This window comes from Ischnura elegans, chromosome 12 (genome assembly GCF_921293095.1).
Source record: "Ischnura elegans chromosome 12, ioIscEleg1.1, whole genome shotgun sequence".
Classification (NCBI taxonomy): domain Eukaryota; kingdom Metazoa; phylum Arthropoda; class Insecta; order Odonata; family Coenagrionidae; genus Ischnura; species Ischnura elegans.
The window spans coordinates 37,663,875-37,689,896 of record NC_060257.1 but is presented as its reverse complement, the minus strand read 5'-3'; the positions used below and the strand labels follow the sequence as shown (position 1 = coordinate 37,689,896).

At 35.1% G+C, this 26,022-nt stretch overlaps 1 protein-coding gene across 5 annotated transcripts in view; it reads right to left on the bottom strand.

The window, feature by feature from the left end:
• Positions 1 to 2,394: 2,394 nt before the first annotated feature.
• LOC124169396 (neuropathy target esterase sws) overlaps positions 2,395 to 26,022 on the bottom strand; it is an 84,345-nt gene continuing 60,717 nt past the window's right edge. For 2 of the 5 annotated variants that reach the window (XM_046547991.1, XM_046547994.1), the window contains 6 exons: positions 25,894 to 26,010; positions 15,524 to 15,735; positions 13,250 to 13,339; positions 12,247 to 12,562; positions 8,105 to 8,181; positions 2,395 to 5,551 (listed from right to left, as the gene is read on the bottom strand). In XM_046547991.1, the coding sequence (XP_046403947.1) occupies positions 5,453 to 5,551; positions 8,105 to 8,181; positions 12,247 to 12,562; positions 13,250 to 13,339; positions 15,524 to 15,735; positions 25,894 to 26,010 (911 nt within the window). In that variant the 3' untranslated portion in view covers positions 2,395 to 5,452. Of the gene's footprint in view, positions 5,552 to 8,104; positions 8,182 to 12,246; positions 12,563 to 13,249; positions 13,340 to 15,523; positions 15,736 to 17,878; positions 17,996 to 25,893; positions 26,011 to 26,022 lie in introns of all 5 variants that reach the window. The other 3 variants (XM_046547993.1, XM_046547996.1, XM_046547995.1) reach the window with 2 other exon arrangements.

Genomic DNA, 26,022 nt, shown 5'->3' with positions numbered 1-26,022 from the left:
GAAAATAACTTTTTTATATTTTGGTGGGGTTCGGACCCCCCTGGCTATGCCACTGCTTGGGACTGTAACCTCCAGGTGTAGGGGGAGAGGTGGCAACTGAAGAAATAAATCTGGTATTTAGCAGTGGGGATGAATGTCAACCAGAGGTGGCTTTGGTTTTGAATGAGGTACTTAAAAAATTTATATGAGGGACTAGAAAAGCAATTAATGATAGGTGTGCTGTAGTGACACCTGTATGTTAGAATAACAATTGGAGAAAATGAGGGAAATCCTGAGTTGGAAAATCTAGTAATGATAATATTAATATGTACATTTATTTGACCATGGGCAGTCTGTATGGCTAATGTCAAAGAAAGAAAATACGTATAATCACACACATACGTGGCATGTGAGGGGACTGGAATGCTTCAGTAGGGAAGGAAATTGAACCGGGGAAAATGAATTAGGAAAGAAATGATCAGAGGGAGAAAGCAGAACTTTCCTGGAAGAATAATCTATTTATTGTTGAGGATTAAAAAAGGCAGTACATGTAAAGGAATGGATAAGTTTCAGGAGGGAGAAATAGGAAATGTACGGCTGTTAGCATCAATAGGACAAACTATGCCAAAAATCATGGCTTAGAATGGGAGGATATTTATTAGGTGTAATGAGATTCTGAATATAGAAGTATATTTAAATAGCCAAGGTAACTTCAAACCCTGGTTCATCTGCAAGGCGCTTGGAATTAGGAAATGCGACCAGAACTTCAATAAGGACTCCGGCTTAAAAATCATCCCCATGTAGGATCCTGTCCAGAAGTTGTAAAAAAATAAAATGTCAACTCCTTTACCTCTTCCCCTTTCAACCTCTTTCCCACTATGAACCCTAATAAATACCCTCCACGAAAAACTATCCTTATTTCCTCAGAGAAACTGACCAGCAACAGCCATAAGTCATTGTAGTACAAAGGGCACACCTAAAAATATCAACAGCTGCAATGACCTGCAAAAGCCTCGACTAAGAAATGAAATTACATACATATATCTTAAAAATCTGCATGATAGCAAGTGTGGGCCAGACAGAGTATATAACAGAAGAAAATCCAGAGGATGAAAAAGATCTACAACCAGGTGTTTTAAGTTCATGAGCCTTTCGAATATGAAGGTAGGAACTATTGGCACAGTGAGGGGGGGCTTTTGGGGGTTAAAACCCCCCCCAGGCTCAGAGAAATGCTTAAGTTTAATCCATTGTACTTAATTGGATTGATAATACTAATAGAATAGTGTAAGGATTAATAAAATATCCCTCAGAAAGCCGTTAAACTCACCATTTTGAGCCATTTATCTTAAAATTCCGCAATTTATTAATCTCGCACCTACCTCTTATCCTGGTAATACCCCCAAACATGCCGGTATTAGTTGCACCTAAACCCCCCCCAGCCTCAATTCCTGGCTGCGCCCCTGGTAGAAACAACATGCCCTCTGAGCTCCTTAAGATTTCCTACCATTTAAAATGGCCTATGCTTCAGAACTCCACCACCTGGAATAATTAAATTGAGCTACTTATTGGCCTAAGAGAATAAGTCAGAAAATCCAAATGCTGCTTAAGGTCGGTAGTAAAAATATCTTGAAAAACTATTTTTTCGATTGTCTTAGTCCATCACGGACAGAGAGGAGAAAGGTCGGTAGTAAAAATATCTTGAAAAACTATTTCTTCGATTGTCTTAGTCCATCACGGACAGAGAGAAGAACATTTGAGCCTGGTGAGGGCGGAGTAAAGAGTAGGCATTTCGATTTCCTATCTTCAAACTTATTCACTTCTGCCAATCAGAAGCTCAATTTAATCATTCCATTCTATCAGTTTCCTGGCTACTCACTCCTTCCTCGTGTTCCTTCATTCTAAATCCACAAGTGTGTCTCACTTATCAAACTAAAACCCTAACCTCTTCCCCACAAATGACCAAATACATTCATACACAACACATAAAGACATTACTATCTACACTAATCATCATTCCTTCTCACTAACTCAGGAAGCTCTTCACTATGCTCAGCAATATATTAAAAAATCCTTCCTAACATCAAAAGTTGTAGCATCATTCAAGGTTAAGTTAAAAAATACTTAAAAAGAAAAAGTACCATTAAATTGCAGAAGTTTTGAAAGTACACTTGTTATGTGGTGAATGATGTTGGATGCTATATGAAACTGGTTGTAATAACAAATATTTCATAGGAATTTATAGATAATTTTATCCATTACCCTTTGTTTTTTTATGGTGTTCAAAAGTTTCGCTTAGTAGTTAAACCTGGGACCTTCAGATCAGCTAAACTACCATGCTTCCACAAAGGAAGTTGACAATTCATTCAAAAAGCAGCCAGTTGCTGAGTTTCCAACACGTAAATGAATAAACTTTGATGAGAAAACAATTCAATTTTATTCATATGCACAGATCACAAATACAAAGGATAATAACTGTTGATTTGAAAGGCTACGATGAACTATACATTCATATTTCTAATAATTTCATTAAAAAAATATGGTTTCTTCGTCGATTAGAATAGATCAATAATGAGGGTAACCTGAAATTCAGGTCACCAATGAACTCAGTGCTATTACCCACTAATGAATAGTGCAGGTTTTGGGTCAAACTTTCCAGTGCAATCACTTGAAATCATCACCCAACACTCTTGCACACTATACTTTATACGAAAACTTCAGTCTTAGGAGCTGAACTGAATATTTCATAACAGTTACATATACATACACACTGTAATATTTGAAAAAAAATCATGTATCATTCATCATCAATCTTTAAATACTTACAAATAATAGGGCTTCATCAAGGAACAAAAAACAAAATATTACAATGTTAGATGTATGCTTACAGCACAAGCAAAATCTCCTTCAATTCAAATCAAGGCAGTATACATGCCATTAAAAGCTATCACAAGGCGTAAAAATTATGAATATAATAACAAAATTTTTTAGATAGCCTATTGTAGCTACATCTGTGCTTGGGGATAATAGAGATGAAGCAGAGGTTGATAGTGCACAGCTATTGGAAAAGGAGTTATTCTTATCAGCATTTAAACTTAGTTCGACTTATATAATTAAAAAAATTTTGATACTTTAGCACGAGGGCAAGATTTTACATCAGCACCAACAGGCCTTGTGTTTTGAGCTGAATTTGGCTGAGGCAAGAAAATGTTACAGTGCACCAACAATGAGTAATTTTTGGAGTATATGTATACGTAGCATAATATGGCAGTGAATTCATGAAGAACAGCAGATATTAATGTTACAAAAACAGAAAAAAGAAATCAATACACATATAGCACTTCAAATATTATCCCCCATCACATTTGAAAAGAGGATGGATTAAAACAACTGAAGAAGAACCATGAGCTTTTCTCTAAAGCATTGCAGATATGCTAAAAAAAATTGGTGGTTAAAAAAAGACCAGGTTTTAAAAGCAAAACAAAGTGTACTGTTAAAAGTCAAATAAGAAATATAAGAAAGGCAAAATGAAATACCACCATCATCAAATAAGACACTTTCAAATTTGATGTCTACTGGCTGTTCAAAAATCTTACTTTATTTTAAGAGAAAAAACAATAAAAATTGACTATTAAAAATATAACAAACATTCCCTCAGTTTCATCTTAAAAGCTAGACTGTATACCATAAATACATCAAAAGAATAAATCGTACATCTTGACTTATTACTGTCACACTATCACACCTTGTCATCCAAGCCTCTCACAATTCCATAAAAATAGCAGCTTCCTGTACAAGTTATTGTGCATTGACTGAGTGGAATGTAAGGGATAAGGATGAAGCAAGTACACTCATTTTATACAATTCAATGAGCAATACTTTAACATTGAATTTGACCGCTCAGAAAAAAAAAATCAATTGAAGAGGTCAACTCAATGAACACTCACAGCCTTGCAGTCATTTGGTCCAGCACTGCATTTAAAACACTTTGCTACGAACTCCATCTCACACACTTAGATCAAACCCCATATATTCACAACTTCATAATTGCGATAGGTAACACATTAATTAGGTTTCGTTGGCACCTAAGCAACAAAAGGTGAAACTAAATTTTTCATTAAAAGATATTTGAACTAACTACAATTATTAATTACAAAAAAGTCTGCAAAGAATTCCAAACACAACTCTCATACGTCATTCAAATTGTGTAACCATGGATTAAGAGAGATCATAATTTACTTAGAAAGCAAATATACATGTATTTAAGTATTTCAATTGAAGTATGCAATTCAATTGTCAATGAAATGATGACTCCAATGGTTAGTTAGTTCTCACGGATCACAGCAATCGCTAGTATATAATTACATACTTAGGCAGAATTTCAAATATCTTAGAATGAAAAAACAACTATATACAAACTACTTTGTCTACAATGGCTTTGGGGAAAATATCAAATGCTACCCACAGGATAATAGAACATTGATGACGAGTGTGGTCCAACATTTGGGAACAGTATGTTCCAAGTATACTGATACATATGTATATGCTTAAAACAGATAAATATAATGACCAAAACACAATGAACGATAGCATCATCAGACATCATTTTGCAATCAAACAGCCAACAAAAGGCAGAATGTGAAGGAAACCTATGCTCAATTTCAGACATTTCATCATTAACCATATTACCAGTAACAGCTGATCACAAAAAGTCACTGATAAAATAAATAATGGCTGGATTAATTAAAAAAAACTTGTATGAACACAAATTTTTAAGTGACAGAGCTGAGAAGCTGAATTAATTTCATTATTTTTCATGATATTGTAAAAAATGCAACTTAATGTAGAACTGGCACAAATTGACCATAAACTGGTTGACTTAAAATGATAGTAACTTACTTTTTTGACATTCCACTAAGCTCTGAAACTTTGGGATGTGTCAACAACTCATATTGAAGACTGCCACACACTAGGCTTATTTCAAAACTTTAACCACTCACATAAATGATGAGAAAACCATTGTGTACTTAAAGGTATGATTGATCACAAATTACATTTGGTAAACGCTTATTTGGCACTTACTGACTATTAGTACATACCCTATAATAATTTAGAGCAAAATGTAAAGGCTAACATAAATCACTTGAATTCTCCTAACAACAATTAAATAATATCTAAAACCTCTTCATGATTAAACCCGTATTCTATTACTAAGGACAGAGCAAAACAAACATAATCAAGGCTTTTTCAATGAATCATCATCGTAATCACTACTTCCCACAAAATTTTCCATCATGAATTAATGTAAATAACTATGATTGATGGCATATGGTTTAAAAAGCAAATACTCCAGGATAGACGTCTTCAGTGTTGCCAGAGAGAATGAATGCAAAGAGTATGTGCGAAGGACTGAATGAATGCTGACTGCTCTTTGTACACATCATTTTTGTTTTCCAGTAAAAATGCCCAAGAATGCCTATCCTTTGGCTCCTGATTCACTGCCAGATTCCAACTCATTTTCCGAAAGGGAAAGTGAACCTGTTGCACGCCGCCTCAGACCTGATGTATCTTCCTCCTGAAAAGAAAGACAAAAAAGAACACTATTCTCTGTTCATTTTATCTTTGCAGGTGAGATAGTGAGGCTTAAGCAAGTGGGGGTGAGGGGAGGGAAATTTTTTTGACACATGACTTTCCCTTTGCCAATCTGCAAACAGCAGGTGCGTGGCCTCAGTCAGTCGCTCTCAGACCTTCGTCAAGTTAACATTGTGAATCTGCTTAGGGAGCAGTGTTACCAAACCTCACATGTTCTCCTTGCACATCTTTAAGTATGCCTTTCATCAACGGTGCCTCATTCAGTGTGGTAGCTGACAATGTCATGGGCTTCTGTGATTATACTCAATATCTTCTGAATGAGTAGGTATATTGTCTTAGTGCCAGGCCTGAAATACCTATAGTCACCCATGACTATCTATGGTGACTGGGGTCGCAGTCAAAAGCCCCACTCCTAAAATCCCCGGCAACTAAAGGCTCAAGACAAAATGCCTGGGACAAAATTCGAGCAGCGACAAAATGCCCGAGACAAAATCCCTGTGGCAACAAAACCAACAATCAAAATAATCGTAATAATCAAGATATAAACATTGATTGAGAAGATACTTCGTGATACAATGCCGCAAACATTTATCGCTAATCAAAAGGGTAAAAAATTGCTCGATTTAGAGAATAATACATATAGTTTACAAGAAAAAAATTAGTGAAAAAGTGATATGGAGGAGCATAAGATACAGGGATATAAAATGCTGTGTCAGGGTTCACACAACAATCTACTTCAGTTATTTATGGATTGTTTTCCTAATTGTATTGGATTTTGTCACCTGGGGATTTTGTCATAGGGCATTTTACTGCTGCGGGGATTTTGTAGCTGGGCCTCATGTCTTCAGGGGGTTTTGTCGCCGGGGATTCTGCGCCAGTCCTTATGTCGGCAACCCTGGTGACTAAGTAAATTTGGCAAGTTCGCTCTTGCTCTCTCAGTAATACACCTCCCCCATCAGCGAAGCCCTCCATGAGTGTCCTGGCTCTCATGAATGCTCACCCCCAAACATGAAGTGAACAGATTATAGTCCAGGCGCAAAATAGGAATAAGTAGGTATTTTTGGCATTTCTTGAGACATTTTGGTAGAAAGTGTTTTTTTTATTTATTCTACCTAGCTGAATCCGAATTTGCTGTAAGCCCAATCAAATTTTGGGTCCTACTGCCCAAAAGCAAGAGCCAAGCTGATGATGATTTTCATCACCCAATATGGAATCTACACTTAATTAGATGGCAATGAAATAATTGGCGGAGTGTTACTAAGAGTATAGCATATCGAAATATGAGTACAGTAGATTTCGCTTAATGGGTCCACCGGTTACTTGGGGCAGCCGCTTAATTGGGGCAGATCTTGAAGAACAGAACCCAATGGAGGAATATCCCAGAGTATTCTCCGCTTCATTGGGACAGCATGCCGCTTTATTGGGCCATGAGTCAGCGACATGGACTCTATACTAGCGACGAAATTAAAATTTTTTGTTTTCAGAATACTATTTTTTTTTATTTTCCTCCTTTTATTTACTCTTATTTTTCACAAATGCTCCTATTCTTTCCCTATTTTGAAAGCTCTTGTTGTTATACTATCCGCAAGAGGATAGGACTTTTCTTTAATAGGACTTAGTAAAAAGATATTCATTCAGCGTCGCCCGAGGCTGTGAAAAATATTTTTAACTAAATTGTTATAATTCTTAAAAATGATAATAATTTAACTAAACTCGCTGATTCATTAATCAAAGTATGTAATGGTTTAATAAACTTATGTTGCATTATAAACGTTCTTCAGTCTTCTTTCTACCAGTTCAAAGTTTTTTATGCCCATAAAGGAGAGAGTTCGCCTAATTGGGGCAGCCGCTTAATTGGGGCAAAATACACAAGTCCTGATATGTCCCAATTAACCGGAATCTACTGTATTAGGATAAACTGAACTGAAAAAGGCCATTCGAGGACAAAGACCGTTTATGGATATATTTGAGAATGCTCATAAATCTGAGAGCAGTCACAACCTCATAATGTTTGAAATTTCAAAATTTGGCAGGTAAAAGTAGACTTGTTTTTCTCTTTTCGCCTTTTCTCTAAATAGTTTTTAACGATTTTCAGCAATGGTGCTGACTAAAAAAGATGTACATTAATTACATACGTAGGAGAATTTATTAAAAAAACTCAAGTTTTACGCTGGATGCCACCAACATGTGCCAGAAAATAATTAAAATTAAAAACTAGGTGAGGAGGCTTTCACTTGATATTTAGAAATTCATTTTTTACCGTTTTTTGGTGTTCTAAGTTCTGTAAAAGAGATGAGATTAAACTTTGCCCTTCTGACACTTTCACTGAGGTAGATATAATTTTTTTTCATCAAGCAGTATTTCAAGGGCCGTCTACACTTAAGAGGGTGACTCATAACTGGCTTGTCTCTCATCCTTTATACTACAGGTGAATTGTTTTCAGATCTCAATATTAAATTTATAGACATTTATAATTAAAGGGATTGAGAAAATAAAAGTAGCACCACAGTTTTTACGTCACCACTTTAAGGCTTACCTCCATTATGTTTGTTCCAGGTTCAGATGCATATCCCATTTCCTGGAAATCTTCCTCATCATAATCTTCATCAGTTTCTGAAACACCAAGCATATGCAATTTGTACTTTAACATTAACGCGAACATCTTCCATTTTATTGTCCATATTTTATGAGCATCAATTTGGTTATGTGGGGGCTCCATAAAGCTCAGATTTTTTTTTTTCAATCGTTAAAAATTAAAAATATTCCTACCCTTAAAATACATTAAATTATCTAGTTTTGTCATGTTATATATTCTAAAGAGAGGGAGGATATGTGCAGCTATAAGGAGATAAAGTTCATTTTAGTTCAGCCACGAAGGATACACAGATCTAAGAGAGTTTTTTTTTGGATTGAGGCGAGAAATTCCCCATTTAAAGGTTGAACTCATCGACTTTACTTTGTTTTCAAGGATTTCTCAGTAGGTAGACACCACCTACAGTTTAATTCTAAACATACTAAAGATTTTTGAAAAATTAATGTGTACGTATAATGCCAGTGGTACAGGCTGGTATTTATCTGTTGGTGGCCACTCTTGTATCAAGATGAGAATCAGAAGATTGGTCTCCCTGAGCTAAAATGTCATCCTAAATTAAGCAAGATGACGCATATCCATAACATGCAAATCCCCATCCATAACTGACTCACTCATTGATGGATAAAAAATTCCTGAACAGCTCTGTAATAGAAGGTGGGATGAAGATTTCCATAAAGGTGGAGGCTCGAAAACGATTTGAGGAAGAATTCCAAAAACCCTGACTTTCAGCAGCCTTCCAAACGAAAAGACAATGGGACTTGGTTAGTATGTTCCTCCTTAATACGTTTTCCTCCTTAGCATGCCAATTTCTCCCGGTCCCCCTACCATCCGAGCGAAATACAGGTAAAACTATTTGGTTACTATGCTTTAAGTAGTGGTGCTTTCCTGGGTAGTACACTTAAGTATTTGCTATGAAGGAACCCACAAGTTGTTTCCTATTATCTTCCAAGTGTATAAACCTTCGAATTCATTAGTTACTTAATTATAATCAGCCATGGACCTTCTTACATCCATCCCAAATCTCTTTCTACGACCGTGATGTATCCAAATGCGTTTCTCAATGCGAGGAGTACGCACATCATTACTTGACAAGAGTTGTAGGAGCATAAGATGCTTTAGATCTCCACGCAAAACTTAACGTAAAAATTCTTGATCTTGATACAAGAAGTAGAAAGCAGACTACATTGAACAAATTTCTTTAAGAGAATTTCAAATGTAGAATATAAAAATCTACTTATGATAATCTTTAAATGTCTTATTAATCATCATATCAATATCGATACATCAATCGATGTATTCATCGACATGGATTCATCCATGCCCTCATTTAATACGAAAAATTGCATGCTCCGGCCTTTACTAAGACCGTTTTACACCAGGCACGTACTTGCACAATCTGACGTGTGCACGAAGGTGCAGTCTAAATTGCGTCGTGTAAAATGGTGATTTACTAGAACACATGCGAGAATGCGTGGATGTGAGATGGCAAAATAGCCCCTGTTCTAAATTTGTTCATGCATTCGCGCAATTCCACAACATTTTAGAAATCAATGCAGTTCTAACCAGCAAAATTCTGTGCCCCGTGTAAAACGGCCTTTAAAGGAGGTCATGGTTCATTCCGAGAACGTATAAGTACGGCTGTTGCCGGGATTTGTGGTTAAGAAAATGTTGCAGAATTTTTATGATTTTTTAAAACAACCAATTTCTATGCTCAGGATTATCGTCATTTTCTACAGATAATCTCTGAGAAAGAAGAAATGACTTGGCTAAACTTGTCCTCTTAAAATATTTACAACAAATCACGGGACAACGATGACATTTTCATGTAAATTGTCTCTGGGAAATCTCTGAAAACAGTGATTTTCGTTCACATGGTATTTTTTTGGCAGTTTAACACTAATTTTCTTGATTTTGAATGCGAAAAGAGTTCATGAAGGCAATTCTACAAGAACTTCGGACAGTAATTGTAATTATGATGACTATTACACGGATTGCAATTACCCCAATTTCTAGGGATGTGTGAGAAGTACTTTTGACCTCGAGTCGAGTATCGATTCGAGCTGAAAACTACTTGCGAGTATCGAGTCGAGTCAGGTCATTATTGAACTAGGCAATACAGCAATGCATACTACAACATATTCTCACTTTTTTCAATCCCCTTGCAAATATTTTATTTTGAATGCCTAGCTTGATGTAAAAAGGGAGAGATAACGAGGAACGTTAATGGTAATTGAGTCTCAATTAAGAGATGAATGAAAATTAATGTGTCTTAAACAGTTTCATAAGAACAATTGAATTTAATTAACCTCTAGTAATATGTCTTCAATGTATGCATCCAAACTGCTCAGAAAAACCCTCAATAAAGGTATTCATAAAATTGTAATTAAGATTGTATATGTAAATGTAATATTTGAACCTTTCAAATTCTCATGCAGAAAAACCAATTGTTCTACATGCTCAGGCAGCAGGTTTTGATGTCTCCACGTTACAGTATGACTGCCTGTCAGAAAAATGCCTTCGGCAACATACTTGTGTAGCTGGACAAGTACTTTCTTTCCGAAGTTGCAAGGTTTGGGAACCTTAGGAAGTTTTATTAAAAGTTATATCAAGGATTTATATGGTTCTTCAATATTCATGGAATTTTAGAGGACGAAGCAAACGAACTATAGAACTTAGCTTTGTAGATCAAAAAAAAGAAGTTTTCTTATTTCTTACTTTGTTTAATAAAACACAGTCTCTATTTTCTGTTAGTTCAAGAGGGAAACTAAACGCAACAAAGGAATAAACGAAAATTAACATTGGACGTACTTAGTGCTCAAAAAGGCTAAAAGATGGCACCACTTGTGATGTCAAACACTGGGAAAAACTGGCATTGCCCGCTGAAACGTAAATGTTGCATTTTTTCCATAGAATTCCAAACAATTTTTACATATTCCCTCGGTGTTTGAGTAAGAGAGTATGATAGGGTACACAAGTATCGCAAAAGAAAGTACGAGCGATGCTGTCGTCCCTTCTGATTACTCCGAAAACGCCGCCTTGGCGGAAGACGGTCGGACGCCACTCGGATGGCTGGCAAAAAAGTATTCTGCACCCACTGCGACTACTATAGTGGTTGACTGCTATGCATACAAAAGCTGAAACTCCTAGGCCAAGGCATTAGAACAACTTTATAAAGGATAATACTACACAAGTTTCACAATAGCACCTTCTGTCCGCAGATTTCTGTATTTCAGTGTATGGCACGAAATTCTAAGTATTCGAGGTATTCGAGATCGTACCTTTAGCATAATTATTTGAGACCTCGAATATCGAGTACTTTCTAGTATTTGAAGTATTCAAGTATTGGCGGATAATATTCGTACATCTCTATTCTAAACCCATTACAAGCTGACAGATGGTATACTAGAAGTCATTGCAGGCCACGCTAGTGTTTATGCATTTCATCAGCTTTACAGAAAGTGGCAATGCCTGATGAGATAAGCGAAAACAAGGCTATAGGAAACAAAAAAGGAAAAATTTTGGGATATTGTGGAATTTGGAAGTGATATTGAATATGATGAAATGGTAAAATACTTTCTAAGTTAAAAGTTTCCTTAAAGATAGGTAATTTTCTTTACTTTAGCCCTCAAACACACATTGTTGTAGGGATGTCTTTCTCCATTTAAAATGCTCTGGGCCTGGGACAGCAGGCATGACTTCCTAATAAGAATTATTTTTTTCAATTTTGATACATGGAGAATTGACATGGATATGGAGGTTTTAGAGTATTTTATAACAAAAAACTTCCATTGGAAGCAAAAGCTCTGAGCAATAAAAAATGTTTTTAAGGATTTCTTTACAATATATCATTAAAATAATATTCAACATTATTTAGAAATATTGAATTTAACCTTTTAAAACTTGTATTCAACTCTCTAAATTGCTTTTCTCCCCAGTTCTACTCAATAATTGTGTTGCAGATTTGGGTAATTCTTATAATTGTAACATTTTTGTTCATCTATTGTTTGACGAAGCTCCAGCAATGGTGACTTTGTTTTCAAGGTGAATGAATCCATATAACTATGAAAGACAGCTGAAGAGCATACCTTCATCATCATCTTCCTCATCTTCTAAGAATTTATTCCTGGAGACCTTGCACACCATTTGAGCAAGATCAGTAAAAGTATACTGGGGCGGGGAGTTGGTGCTCGTTAATCCACCTTGAGTAGATGCAAGTGATTCTCGCCTCCAAGCTTGATACTGTGTGTACAAAGGTGTAGAAGAATGGTGTGTCGTTCCTCCAACAGACTGAAACATGGCCTTCCATTGGTTGCTGGTGTCCTCTTCACCAGAGGACCGGAACAAAGCACCTGCCTTCATCAGTCCAGCAAAATATGTCCTTGCATGATTATAGCCAACATCCTAAGAAATAAATGTAGAATAAAAAAATTAATTAGAAATACAGTGGAGCACCCCCAATATGGCACCATCTTAGGTGATTTGGGATTTTGGGCACTGTGGTAGTCGGGGGCAAGGCTGTAGCCAGGGGAAGGATCAAGGGGGATTGATCCCCCTCGAAATGAAAAAAATTAAATAGATACTTAATGCTCGCTTGGTGCTCACACGACGATATTATATAGCTGCGCAGGAACATCTAGTAGTCCAATGCGACTCAAGTCAATAATTATCTATGCGAATTTGTAGGTGCAGTGTGTGTAGTTGTAGTGCAGTGTGTGAAATAATAGTGCTGTGAATAAGTAGAGGTGTGAGTGACTTATGAGCCTCCTGAGGGACCGCAGAATTGACATCGACACCGAGGAGTTAATTCATTTGGTCGCTGCAAAAAAAGCTAGAAGGCTAAATTAAATTTTATAATAATATTTTGATATTTTCCTTTAAGGGTTTATAATAAATATGTATATTTAACCGTATACGCTCTTTTATTTATCTTATAAAAATAATTTTATGTTTGTCTACTATTCCGTAAACCTCCCCCCCTGGCTGATAAGGATCTTCATAAATATTTGTATGACAATTAATAATAACAAATAATTTTTAAAAAGTTTTAAGAACACGCAAAAGTTAAATGAACAACATGAATACACTCACTTTAATTTCATCAAAGCTTCCGAATTGGAGAGTCTTGTACTTGTCGATTGGGGGACGAATGTATTCACAATAGTCACTTGATTTCACTTCCTGCAAGAAAATGGAACACTCAATTAATCATGATAAGTAGTTAAAACCATAAGTAGGTGAGGCAATAATTGGTGTATAGGTAAGCAGTAAAATCTCAGAAGTAAAGTGGGTGGTGTGAATGCATTAGGAAACATAATAATACTAATATTTATTTATGGACTGTTGCCCTTTTTTCAAATATAGAATCAAACTACTTTACACAGAGCATTAGGATAGAAAAGAAATTTTCAAAAAATAATTAAAAATAGAGTACATAAATGAGATTTGATGACATCAATAATGACATGAATTCCTCATCAAATGAAAATCATGCATAAAAATTAGAGCAATTATTAACACGAAAAAGATGAAGACCATCAGAATTGTAACCATAACTTGATGGTACAAAATAACATTTTAAATGTTATCACAGAATAAATGTACCTACTTTAAAGAGATTCTAAATTAATTTCATAACCAATTACAGTCTGTTGGAAACTCAAAGTGATAATGGTTATTTTGCAGCGGTAACAGAAGGAGAAAATAGAATGGGAAACGGCGCACTTATGTCTTCGAGGGATTTGGCAAAAAACCAAAAAGGGATTTGATGGTTTTCGTTTGATAAGTCAAAAGATATTCTCTTAGTTCGATGGCATGATAATTTTGTCGTCGCCATTGCTTCAAACTACCAATAGTAAGGACGAAAAGGTATAACCGGAGGCAGAAGAAAAGTGAACCAATTCCGCAACCGAATGTCATCAACGACTACAATCAGGAAATGGGAGGATAGATTTACACAATAATTCTGCTGCATGTCACCGTATCCAGATTAGGGGAAAAAATGGTGGTGGCCTCCATTGATAAATGGGCTCTATAATACAATGGTGAATGCGTGGCAATTTTACACATTAGTCATAGGCAAAGCAATTCCTCAGTTAGACTTCTGGTTTGAGATCGTAAGAATGTTACAGAGGTAAGAAGTACTTTCCAATACAAACCTGATGACAAATGATAAAAATCGGTGCGCATATGGGGGACGCCCTAGGAAAAATGACATACCCCAGCATGTCCGACAAGACAGAACATTTCACATTTCATCGAAAGGAATACTGATAACTCCCAGCGAAGATGTCGATTGTGCAAATCACAGACAGCTTTTGGGCGTATAAAGTGCAATGTTTACCTTCACGCGGAATGTTTTCACACATTTAATCGTAAGTGAAGATGAAAAATAAAAGATGCAACCTAAGTTAGAAAATTTGATTTTTCATTTATATTTACCGGAGTTTTCCCAGCATTGCGTAAACGCAACTTTATGTAAATCATATATTATGATGAATATAATAACGTTTTATGGAAGTTCACCTTAATAAGGGCTAAATAAACCAGGAAATACAAAAAAACCAAAGTTTGAAGTTCTACAAACAGTCTGGGGAATAATGAGTTAATGTTCCTAATCTGCCAAATAATTAACTCTTTCTACATGCTACTTCACTGTGAAACGAGAGATGCTAATGAAATCTCAAGTGACATAGACTTTTTTGCTTCTCCTTCAAGTACCTTCAAAAGATATGTGAGAAATAATGTTCCTTGACTGATTGCCTTTTTTATAATGCCATATCTGTATTTTTATTTAAAATTTGTCCCATTCATTTATTACTATTACTATGATATTTTTATTTTGAAGTTCTCCATTACACCCTAGATGCATCTTTTTTACTTTAAGTACATGAAATTAATGTTAAACAATATAAAGGGTTTTCTATCAACTCGTTAAATAAATATATTAGGTATTATTATTAATAAAGCACCTGCACCTATGAAACCCGTGATACAACAATTATGCCATATCATGACAATGTAGCTCCTTCCACGCTCTTCCTCAAGCCCAGCAACAGAAATCCCCTCCGTAAATGTTAATGGGCTATATTTCCATTGTCTCAAGGCATTGTTGTATCAAATGCTACATACGCATAGGAGTTTTACTCGTATTTTCTATTGATTATATGTACCAAGAAAACTAAGGTCCATTAATGCTCAATCGAAAACACCGATCCTTTAAAATTCCATTTTCTATCACAATGAAAAGTTAGAACATGATTCGGTGGTGACTTATTGGTACCGTCCCTTTTAAATAAAGTTAATACCACAAAACTTTAGAGCACATTTTAGAAAGCCACCCTCAACTTGTTACAATTAACTTACCTCAAGCTGCCTCACACATGACACGTAGGCAAGTCTTGATTGAATGTCAGGTAATGTGGGTACAGAAACTGGAGTGGCAAAAGGATTCCAACGCTTCCAGAGTAACCACCAACCAGACAAGAAATCCCCATAATTGGTCAAGTCGACGTCATCCTGAGAACCTACATCAATAGCCAGTATATGCCTTGCACCTTGACTCCTCATAACGTCAGCTTAAGAAAAAAGAGATGCATGAAACCACTGTTTAATAAGGTAGCTTTACACAAAATTATACAATTACTTAGCACTTCAGCATTTGATATTCTAATTGGAGAAAAACATGTATTAAGCCTGATTCATCTAACTTTCTATGAAAGATCCCAGATGCAAGAAACTGTTTGACATTGAACTGAACAAACTTGCAATCAAGGAATTTATAATGTATAATTTAATGCATAATTATGTAAATATCATTATTTGATGGCAAAAGGAATGCAAATCTTGATTCTAAATGAAAAACAGCAGTAAGTAGCTACTTTTTATCAGGGCAACAAATTTTGACACCAAATGATTATTACTCATATCGCGGGTTCCACCAATGAATAACTTATTTATGCAACCCTGACACAGATCCTCTATTGCAAAAAAAATTCATCAGAAATGAAACATTTTGAAGTTCACAATGATTCTAAATTAATAATTACAATATTTTATGAATGAGTACTGCATTATTGATAGCATGCAGCACAGTAACAATGCACAATTAATCTTGATGAATACACTGCAAAATATAAATCTGTTATCTGTGTATGAATGACAAATGGGTTCATAGAACTTAAGTGAATGTAGGAAAATATTACCCAGGCCAACAAATTTTTGACAAATAATAATTTGTTAATATTTTTAATAAATATGTCAGTCTCTTCTAAAGTAGAAACTTCTTTAACTTTGGGTCATTTATTTTTTAACAGTACTGAATTCAATTCTTTCAAAATCTCATAAAATATGTTATAAAGCAGAATGAATACTACAACCAACAATTAGTTTTTTGACCTTTAGAACATTACTAAGAACTTAATTGCAATATTTAATTTAACATAATTTAGTTACATTATTTGTGTCGCTGAAATCATGAATGTATATGGCTTACCCAAAATATAATCACTTGGTTCCCTCGCTCACTCATACATTTTTAAGTGTGAAATGATATGGTGACATTTTAAATTTCTATAACAATAAAGAATCATTTACATTATGGTCTTTAAAACAGATTACCCATCATAGAATGTAGATGACATAAGTATTTAAATTGATCTAAATCCAAGAATATATCTATATCTACAAACCAGGTTGAATTACATTAACACAACACATTAACCAATGCAAATCTGCATCCAGCAGACAAGGCATAAAGGATGAATAAAAATAATTTTACATCAATAAGTAGTGCAACATTTCCAAAGGAAATCTAAAAGAAATACCCTAATGATCCCACATAAATCCCAAACTGCATTTAAAGCACATAAATGACTAAATAAAGCATAGATACAATTTTGAGCGAGCCGAAGCATTTAAGGCAAATGAAAGCAAAATATAACATTTTTCAGATCAATGTGTGAGTATATGAATTAATATACAGAGAATATTAACTATTTTCAAGTAAATAAAATAACAGTGCTGAAATACAGCTTAAATATCAGGAATATTGAAGTAAAATGTTACCAAATTCCTTTCGAGATTAGGTAAACCTTTAAAGTTAATTTTCTAGGAATGCTTGGTGCTTAACATTAAAAACTGATCATAAAGGAGTGGAATGCAGAATATAACATTAACTCCAGCATCACGAATACTACTAGGTTTTACTGATTAGAGCCTTGAATTGAAGATAAAGACTTAAATTTCATGCTTTTAATACATGATATGTTCATGTGACTTCCTCCCAAGTGAACAATAAAGTGAAAAAATTATATTAAACACAACTCAATATGGATAGCAAAATGGAAATGAGGTAATCATGGATTTGTCAGACCAGAATCAAAATGACTCACTGAGAAGTTTCCTTGGCATACTTTAGAAGTTATTTGCTATTAAAATAATTTGAGACAGATAAATAAAATATTTAGATTAAAAGCTATAAATGGATTCACTTTATTTAATTCCTGAGCAAATTAATATTAAAAACCAAAACAATTTTCCGTACAAAATGGCCTCTAGGTGAAAAAGATGGGTAGAAATGTCTTCCAGATGATGTGATGCTAAGGTTTAATTCCAACTTCTTCCCATTTTTAGAGAGGAGTGTGCAGTAACTTTCAGCCATTTACAACACCGAAGGGCCAGAAGCAGTGATGATGAGACAAGGATATTTGAATTTATTACCTGGAACATTGTTGACATAGCAACCGTCGAGAAGCAAGTGTCCATCCAATGGGTCGCAGAGTGGAGGGAAGAGGCCAGCTATCGACATGCTGGCACGGATGTAACGCCAGCCTAGCCCTGTCAGGACCAATGACATGATACATAGCTCACTAAAGGTCAGCATGTATATATTAGGACCTGAACAAGGTCACTGAGGACTTGTGCGACTAAACTATTGAATTGCAGGACACATCAACAGCTTTTTCTGCTACAATAGTGGCTGAAACACTGTAAACAATTCTACAATCAGGAGGAAAATACCCAGAATGGACTTTGCTGGGACTTCGATATTAGCTGATCTTGTAATATCGACAATCAAATAGACATAAAAGACCAAAGGCTACATTTTCCTACTAGATAGCATATGACAGCAGACTACTGCACACAATTCCCTAAAAAGTAAGCATTAATATTTTCAAAGAATGATACTACACATTCTTTTGCCTAAGAATTCATTAGCCCTAGGTAATAGGCTAGCTAATAGGTAATTGAAATAAAAGGAGTATCAGTCAATCAATAATCAATTTTTGATAGCTCATGTAAAAAAATTTGAAGAAAACATTTTCTACTCAGCACTGAGCAAACATAAATGTGCGGTCTCTTTCCAATACTCCAAATGCGCTAAAAGTTTATCATATGAAAAATCTAAAAAAAATTGTACATGAGTATTCAATGGAAGATGCCATACCCAGGTGTAAATAGCTCTTTTCTGCAAGATGAATTGAAATTTGAAAAATAAGATTCCATTCCAACAATTTTCGAGACAATTTTAACCCCAGGTCATCATGACAGATTACGACCATTGGAGGTCAGGACTTATATTTTCTTAACCTTCATAAATGATGCTTTTCATGAAGAACTACATGGGGTTCTAAAATACAAAATAATTTCCCTAAAAAGTACAATTTGAAATGCAAATCAGATACATAATTACATGTATTAGCATGGAAAACAGTTTAGATAACTTGGCAGGAATTTTTTCAGAACCACAACCAAATAAATGCTTTCGTGTGCCAGTAGGGACCAAAGTTTATGAAATCACATCAACTGAACGACTGAAAATGAACTACATATTTCGATGTCGAGTAAGTTTCTTTTCTTCTAAATGGCATGATACTTGAGGTTTCATTCATAGACTCTATATATACCACTAAAATCCCAAATGTGATAACTTAATACAGCATATAAATTTGATTACCAGTTAATCCCTGACTTATGACATAGCAAACCATAAGAGGACAGCAGAGGAGATCAGGTTTCATAACTTCTCTATTTCATTTAAAAACTGTAATGTAATAGTCTTCCCTAACCTAAACTGACAGTTTAATTCATGAATTCAGAAGGTGGATGGAAAATACATTTCTGGAATTAAGGAAATAAAACTTTGTAAGGTTCACTGTTGTTTAATTAAGGGCACGACCTGGTTTTCGTAACTTAGTTACATCGTCAGGTGACTGAACCTGCATGCATCATACATTTATACACAAAGTGCACGAGTGACTGTTCTCCCTTCTCCCCCCCCCCCCTCTCCCTATTTCAGTCCGTGTTTAACCCTCACCCCTGCCTTCCAACTAGTCCTTTTCTTTTCCGACAGATGTCCTCACAGTCACTTGTGCACTTTGTGTATAAATGTATGATGCATGCAGGTTCAGTCACCTGACGATGTAACTAAGTTACGAAACCCGGGTCGTGCCCTTAATTAAACAACAGTGAACCTTAAAAAGTTTTATTTCCTTAATTCCAATATGGAGAGGTTTCACAAAGTTAAGCCTGAAGTTATTAATTATAAATACATTTCTATAGAAAAAATACGTGAACATTCAAAGAAACACTCATAAATTAAAGAAAAACAAGAAAGTTGCCGCCTTCTGTAAATTCTAATGTCATCAGACTTACTCACACTTAGAACCCAATCACCTTGCTTATCAGGGGAAAGGGGAGAAAGGTAGGGGGATGCTTTTTGTGACAAAAGTCACTGAATGGAAGGAGCCAGGAACTGCTCACGGCCATTTTCCTCAAAGTAATGAGAGCTTCGATATTCAGTCGCCTATTACTTAAAAGTACGCAAAAGATGAAAGAATAATAGAAAAACCTACGGTATTTTAATTTGGCAAACTATATCAGATTCAACAGTTAAAAAATTCTGGTGAATTAGCCTATTGATTTTTTTTTTATCCCAGAAGCATAAGGAATAAATGTAGAGTCACAATCAAACAATTAAATTCCCTTTTAAGTTTGTATTCCTTTCACACCATATACAATTACTTTCACCACCTTAGCTAAATCATGAAAAATCCAGCCAACTTTCCACACATTATAATACTTATGTTTTATTACAGGAATAAAAAGTAATGATTAATACACGTAAAAACCACCTTCTTATGATTGAACTTACCAGTTTGAATAAGATATTAGTCCAGAAATAAAAGGGCTTACAAAATAAAAGCATATGGTAAGTAATGCATAGAGGCAATACACTTAATCCTAGATTCCAAATGTAGTACTTCCAACTTATTAAATGATAGAAAATTTAACACGCATATTGAGTGCAAGAAACTCTTCCGCAGGGGTTAGAAAATCTGCAGAAAATTACATATTAAACAATAAGCCAGCATAAGAATCCAGAGAAGAACAGATTATTTAGTCACAGAGGAATCGGTAGTTAGCTTATTCCCATTACACCATTCTACAAGGTAGGTACATAATTAAAATGCAAAAGGTACTAATAAGGTGCACAATAGTGCAAGCAAAATATCTATCCTAAAAAGGGTTTGAGAAGAGGGAAGTTGAAGCACATGAGCTAGAAAAGGATTTGGAAGAATGTTAACCATGCAATTGGAGAGTGGACAGCACAAAAGCTTTTTGCCATGGCAGAAAATTTGAGGCATAAAAAAAAACATTTAATAACCTGAGCAGAGAGCCCTTTGGAATAGCCAGAAAATGGCAACAATAAAAGCATCACAGTGAGGACAAAAATGACTGAGCCCTCAATGAGCATAGAGACCGACATGGTCAACTCTGACTAAAGGCTGACTTCAAATGTATATTTTGCAGACATACCCATCTATGCATACTGTTACATCATTAGCATATATTATATGTTAATTACATTAAAATTTCATGCCTAGAAATAGTTCATTAAAGAGGTTGAGAAGGCAACTATGCTCACTTTCCCAGGTACACTAACTCTCTCATCAACTCCCACAGCCTGGGAGGAGATCATAAGATCATAGAAAATTTCAACAAGTGCATAGTCATGGTTATAAAAAATTGGATATTTTCCATTAAAGAGTAAAAATGCCATTTTAGAAGGCTGCATCAGAGAATTTACATAAGTTTCGTTAATTTGGTATCATAGTGTCTTGATAAAATTTATACCTATACATCACCTTTAAAAGAAAAATTTCATAGAAGCACAAATAAACATAAAAAGTTCATTATAATAAATCTTCATTCATTCTATACACATATGAGCCAATATTATAGTTTAATAATGAGCATATATGTATATTTCTGAAAGAAATACGCATGAAACTAATAATAAATTGGGCTTCAAAAAATTCAACCTAATACAGTCTTACAGATGCTATAATTTTGGTCTCCAAAAGAATTAAGAAAGGATAACTAAAGATTAACAACTAGGTAAATGCTGGTGTGTAACTTAAAGAAAGGTGTTCAGAAAGCCTTCATGAGTTTATTCCCAGAAATCACTATTGTAAAAAGAAATATCTGCCTGTTAACAATAGGGAATTTTCACACAAATCAACCATTTTATAGCTGAGTAGAATAAATACTCATATCTCCCTCAACTAATTATCCCAATATAACCATAATTATAGCAAAAACACAGTCTGGATTCTATTACGACAGAAACCGAGGATTTCACTCTAGTTTTATAAGAAGCAATAACCTCAAATACTTTAGGTGCTATTGGCAAAACTGAAAACAATAATGTTTGCATACATATGCAATTGCAAAGTAGGAAAAGCTTTTACCTGTTTAAACAACCATTAATGAATGGATTTCATATGAGTGCATGGTAAATTAAAAAGGTTGAATAGAAAATATGAAGAGTATACGGAGAATAGGGTGGTTTCCTTCATCAAAGAAAACGAAAGGCATTGATTGCGATTCGTTACCCACCATTAGTGTATTCATAATATACAAATTATTTTGTTTTAGAAATACCGGGTTAGACGAATGGCAATGGTCCATTTTTATCCTCATTTGAAAAGGGCCAGATTGGCGCCCATGCGATGCCACTCCACGTGACGTCACAGGGACCTAGTTTCTATACGAGAAGATAGGAGTTATACGTCGTCTGAGGTTACCATTGCATGCATGAGGCGCAGAGCTCAGGGAAACATGTCTTAACAATCACTTATTAAAACTGGCTAAGGTCGGAAAGTTTTCCTCGTTTGATAAGTTATTAATAATCCTTATTTAAGCCAAGCGCTACCAGCCAGCAGGGTACTAGGCTAGCCGCTAGCAGCCTGCGTCGTATCAGCGCTAAGCCTCGCCTCAAGGTCACCTCGCAGGGCGGGAGGGGGAACCAGAAATACGTCACGCGGAGAGACTTCCCGACATTCATACTTAAGCGTCGCGTTTTCACGCGCTTGAAAATTTTCACTTTTCATTTAATCGCGAAAAATAGATATCGTCATTTAAAAATCTAAAAGCGTGAAATACGTACTCCAGGAGTAATAATCTTTCGATTTAGGCAATAAAAAAATAATAGGAAACCACCCTATTGAGGACATAATAATTTTTGGAATAATTATGGAAGAAGTGAACTAGGTATATTTATAGCAAGAGAAGCAATTGAAAACTAAAAAAACATTTCATTTATAAACCATTTGCATTTTTTTTGTTAACAAAAGAGTTCTTATGAACTACTATTCATGAATTAGGATTGGTTCGTCTCCCTTTTTTCAATTCAGGCTGTCTTTCAGAATTAAGGATGGGGGGCCCTATCTTGCTCCCTTTTTGGTTTCGTTTTCAAATTCCAACTCTATGGCTTTCATATTTTAACTCTAGCGCTGTGTTCTGTGCCGCTTCATTCTCTATTATTCACCTGGGGAAACCCGTTCACTCCTGCACTTGGGGTGCAATTAAATGTAATACTTGATTTAAACAAAAACACTAATTGTGCAAAAATATCCATTCAAACATCAGGAAACTCAAAACTAAATGAAATTGTGCTGTAAATGTAGAGGCATTCCATACTTTGCCTTTCATTTTTTCCAATTAATGTTGTTGTAAATAATTAATCCTAAGTACAAAAGTGCCAACCATGAAGAATGCAAGATTCTGGGTTCTCCAAGCTGTGTTTGTTGTTCATGAGTGACAAGTTTCAAAGTCCATCCTACTTTCATCTTCAGGTCCAAGATTAGAAACTTCAATTATTGCCACCTGGCAAAGCACTGGCCATCCCTCTGCTGAGCACTGATTGGGCAGCACTCTCTTCCCCAAGATGCAGATTGAGTAGCCACGGTCTCTGTTTATGTTATTGGTCTTGTGGATTTCTAAGGCTTCCCTGATCTGCCTTGGATAGTAACAGCTCCTCTTCGCCATTATCTTTGCTCATTCAAAATCAATCTTTTGTCCTGCCTCTCTCCAAATGTGTTCTGCAATGGCTGACAAATGGTGTTGTTTATAATTTGTGGCTCATACATGCTCCTTCATTCTTGTTGCCATTCCTCAGCATGTTTCTCCAACATATGATTTTCTGCAAGAGCATGGCACTTTGTACACGTCTTTGCACAACTCCTGTGAAATGTGGTCCTTCAGTTCAGGTACATTTTTTTTGGATTTTGGCTCAAAAAGGGCAAGTGCCATCATAGCTCGGGAAGACAACGTGAAATGGAATTATTTGTGTTTAGTTTCATACAGAAAGCTTAGAGATAAGTATGTTAGTTACCTTGTGTTATCAAATTATGTTTTCTTACCACCATGGCTATTAAAAATTAACCCCAAAAGTTGCGTTAGTGCTTTCTTTCAGGAAATCAGCATCTGGTGTACTGCCCACTCATAACTAGTAACACATTGTAACACAACGTAGTTTAATCATCTAAAATACATGCATCAAAATTATGTCAAAATGAATTCCCATAAAATATCATCAAATAATAAATTACAATCTGAATCATTATGTACTATCAGTCTTTGAATCATACCTTGCCCAGTAATATTAATTTCTTAAACATAAACCCAAGATTCCTATCAAAAGGCAATAACATGTATGATTCTAGTTCTCTTAGAGCAATTTCAGTGATACTTGAATCACTAATATCTATATACTTGATGGAAATACAACATACATAAATGCCACATCTGCTGCACCACTTATTCATGATACCCACTTGCCTAAATTGATGATTCCGGTTTAAGTGTTGGAAGTATGCAAAAGAGCCTCAAACAATTCCATTCTAAATACAGCTGAACATAGAATTTACAATGCTGACAGACAATACACTATTATAGAGGAAAGGGATTGGATTCTAACAGCTGGCTTTAGTTCCTTCATGTAGTGACAATCGCTTTATAAAAGAATATTCCCAAAGGAATTGATTCACTGATCAGGAGATTAAATGAAAACAAAACAATATATAAGGCATTTCATGGTCTTCATCCCTTTTTCTATTAATGACAAGTTAAATATATGATAAATTTTTAATGCTGAACAAATGGCATTTTAAAATAGTGCTCTTCCCTGACTTATTCCTGATTTCAAGTCTGAATTTTTAACACTTTACAGGCTAATATCAATTCCAAAGCAGTTATTTACATGAATTTTATGGGAAAATGTAACAAGGCATATAGTGAATTTTAGTCAAACAATAGTGGTAGTGGCAGAACTAAAGTCAAGTCAGCATTACCCAGTGCTACCCAGCCACAACCACAATATAATGTCAATCTTGCCTATAGAACACAGAACACAGCTCGTTCAACCACGATTTTCATCTCTTTGCTTCCCCTTTGGAGTTTATCCCAGATCAGAGTTCATCCATGACTTCCTTGACTGGAGTGAAAACTTAGCAGACTAAAAAGGTTCTGAGTGTCATAAAATGCTTATTCTCGGAACACTATACTCTTTCTCTATCCCCATAAACTCCAGACTCCTCAATCCAGTGCAAGCTGAAATCATAGCATGTGTCTGTGATCGGTTGCTTAGTGAGGGAGTGGAATAACAAATTTTGTGGTAATAGAAAATTGATGATTAAAAATAAATTCATCAAGCTTAGCTACACAGCTATTAATTTCAAACAGGAAGCTATTATAATTTTTAACATAGGTTGTTGTTTTGCCTCAGTAATTTTAGCCATAGGTTAATGTCGATGTAAGAATTTCATTTAATAATAATTTATACCAAGAAGAAGATACTAAAACATATACTCCAAGTGGTATACATACTTCATTGGATAAAATAAACGATACACAAATATATTACAAAGAAAATAAAATTTTATATAAATGACCATTTACACGGCAACTACCTTATTTCTGTGAATTTTAAAATTATATACATAAATGGTCAACTAATTCCAACTAATAGGAAACTATGATTAAATTTACATAACAACACAAATACACTCCAGCTCAGCTATGAGTAAGGTAAATTTCATTACCTTCCATAAAATTAAGTGACCTAATTAATAAGCCATGTATGTATGCACCAAGTTATAATGTAACCTATTTCACATCAACATAAATAATGCACTATGTATAATAAAAGCATAACAGCAATCTTCTTCAGGATATCACACTGATGACTTGTTGAATGTTCACTTCAACCTACAGTTAAATTATTCACACATTTTGAAAATAATGTAGCTTATTATGATAAGAGTTCAACATTTAAAAAAAACAATGCCACCAAATTCATCACAGCATACTCAATGCATGAGCAAGCGAGAGACCTTTATAAATACATAATATCAACCTTTTTTAGTTCAGTACTTTACGAGCACTGTTACCTGGAAGATTGTTGACGTATCCACCGTCGAGAAGTAAGTGGCCATCAGTGGGGTCGCACAGTGGGGGCATGTATCCCGAGAGGGACATAGAGGCTCGCACATAACGCCACAAGGAACCTGTGACAAAAT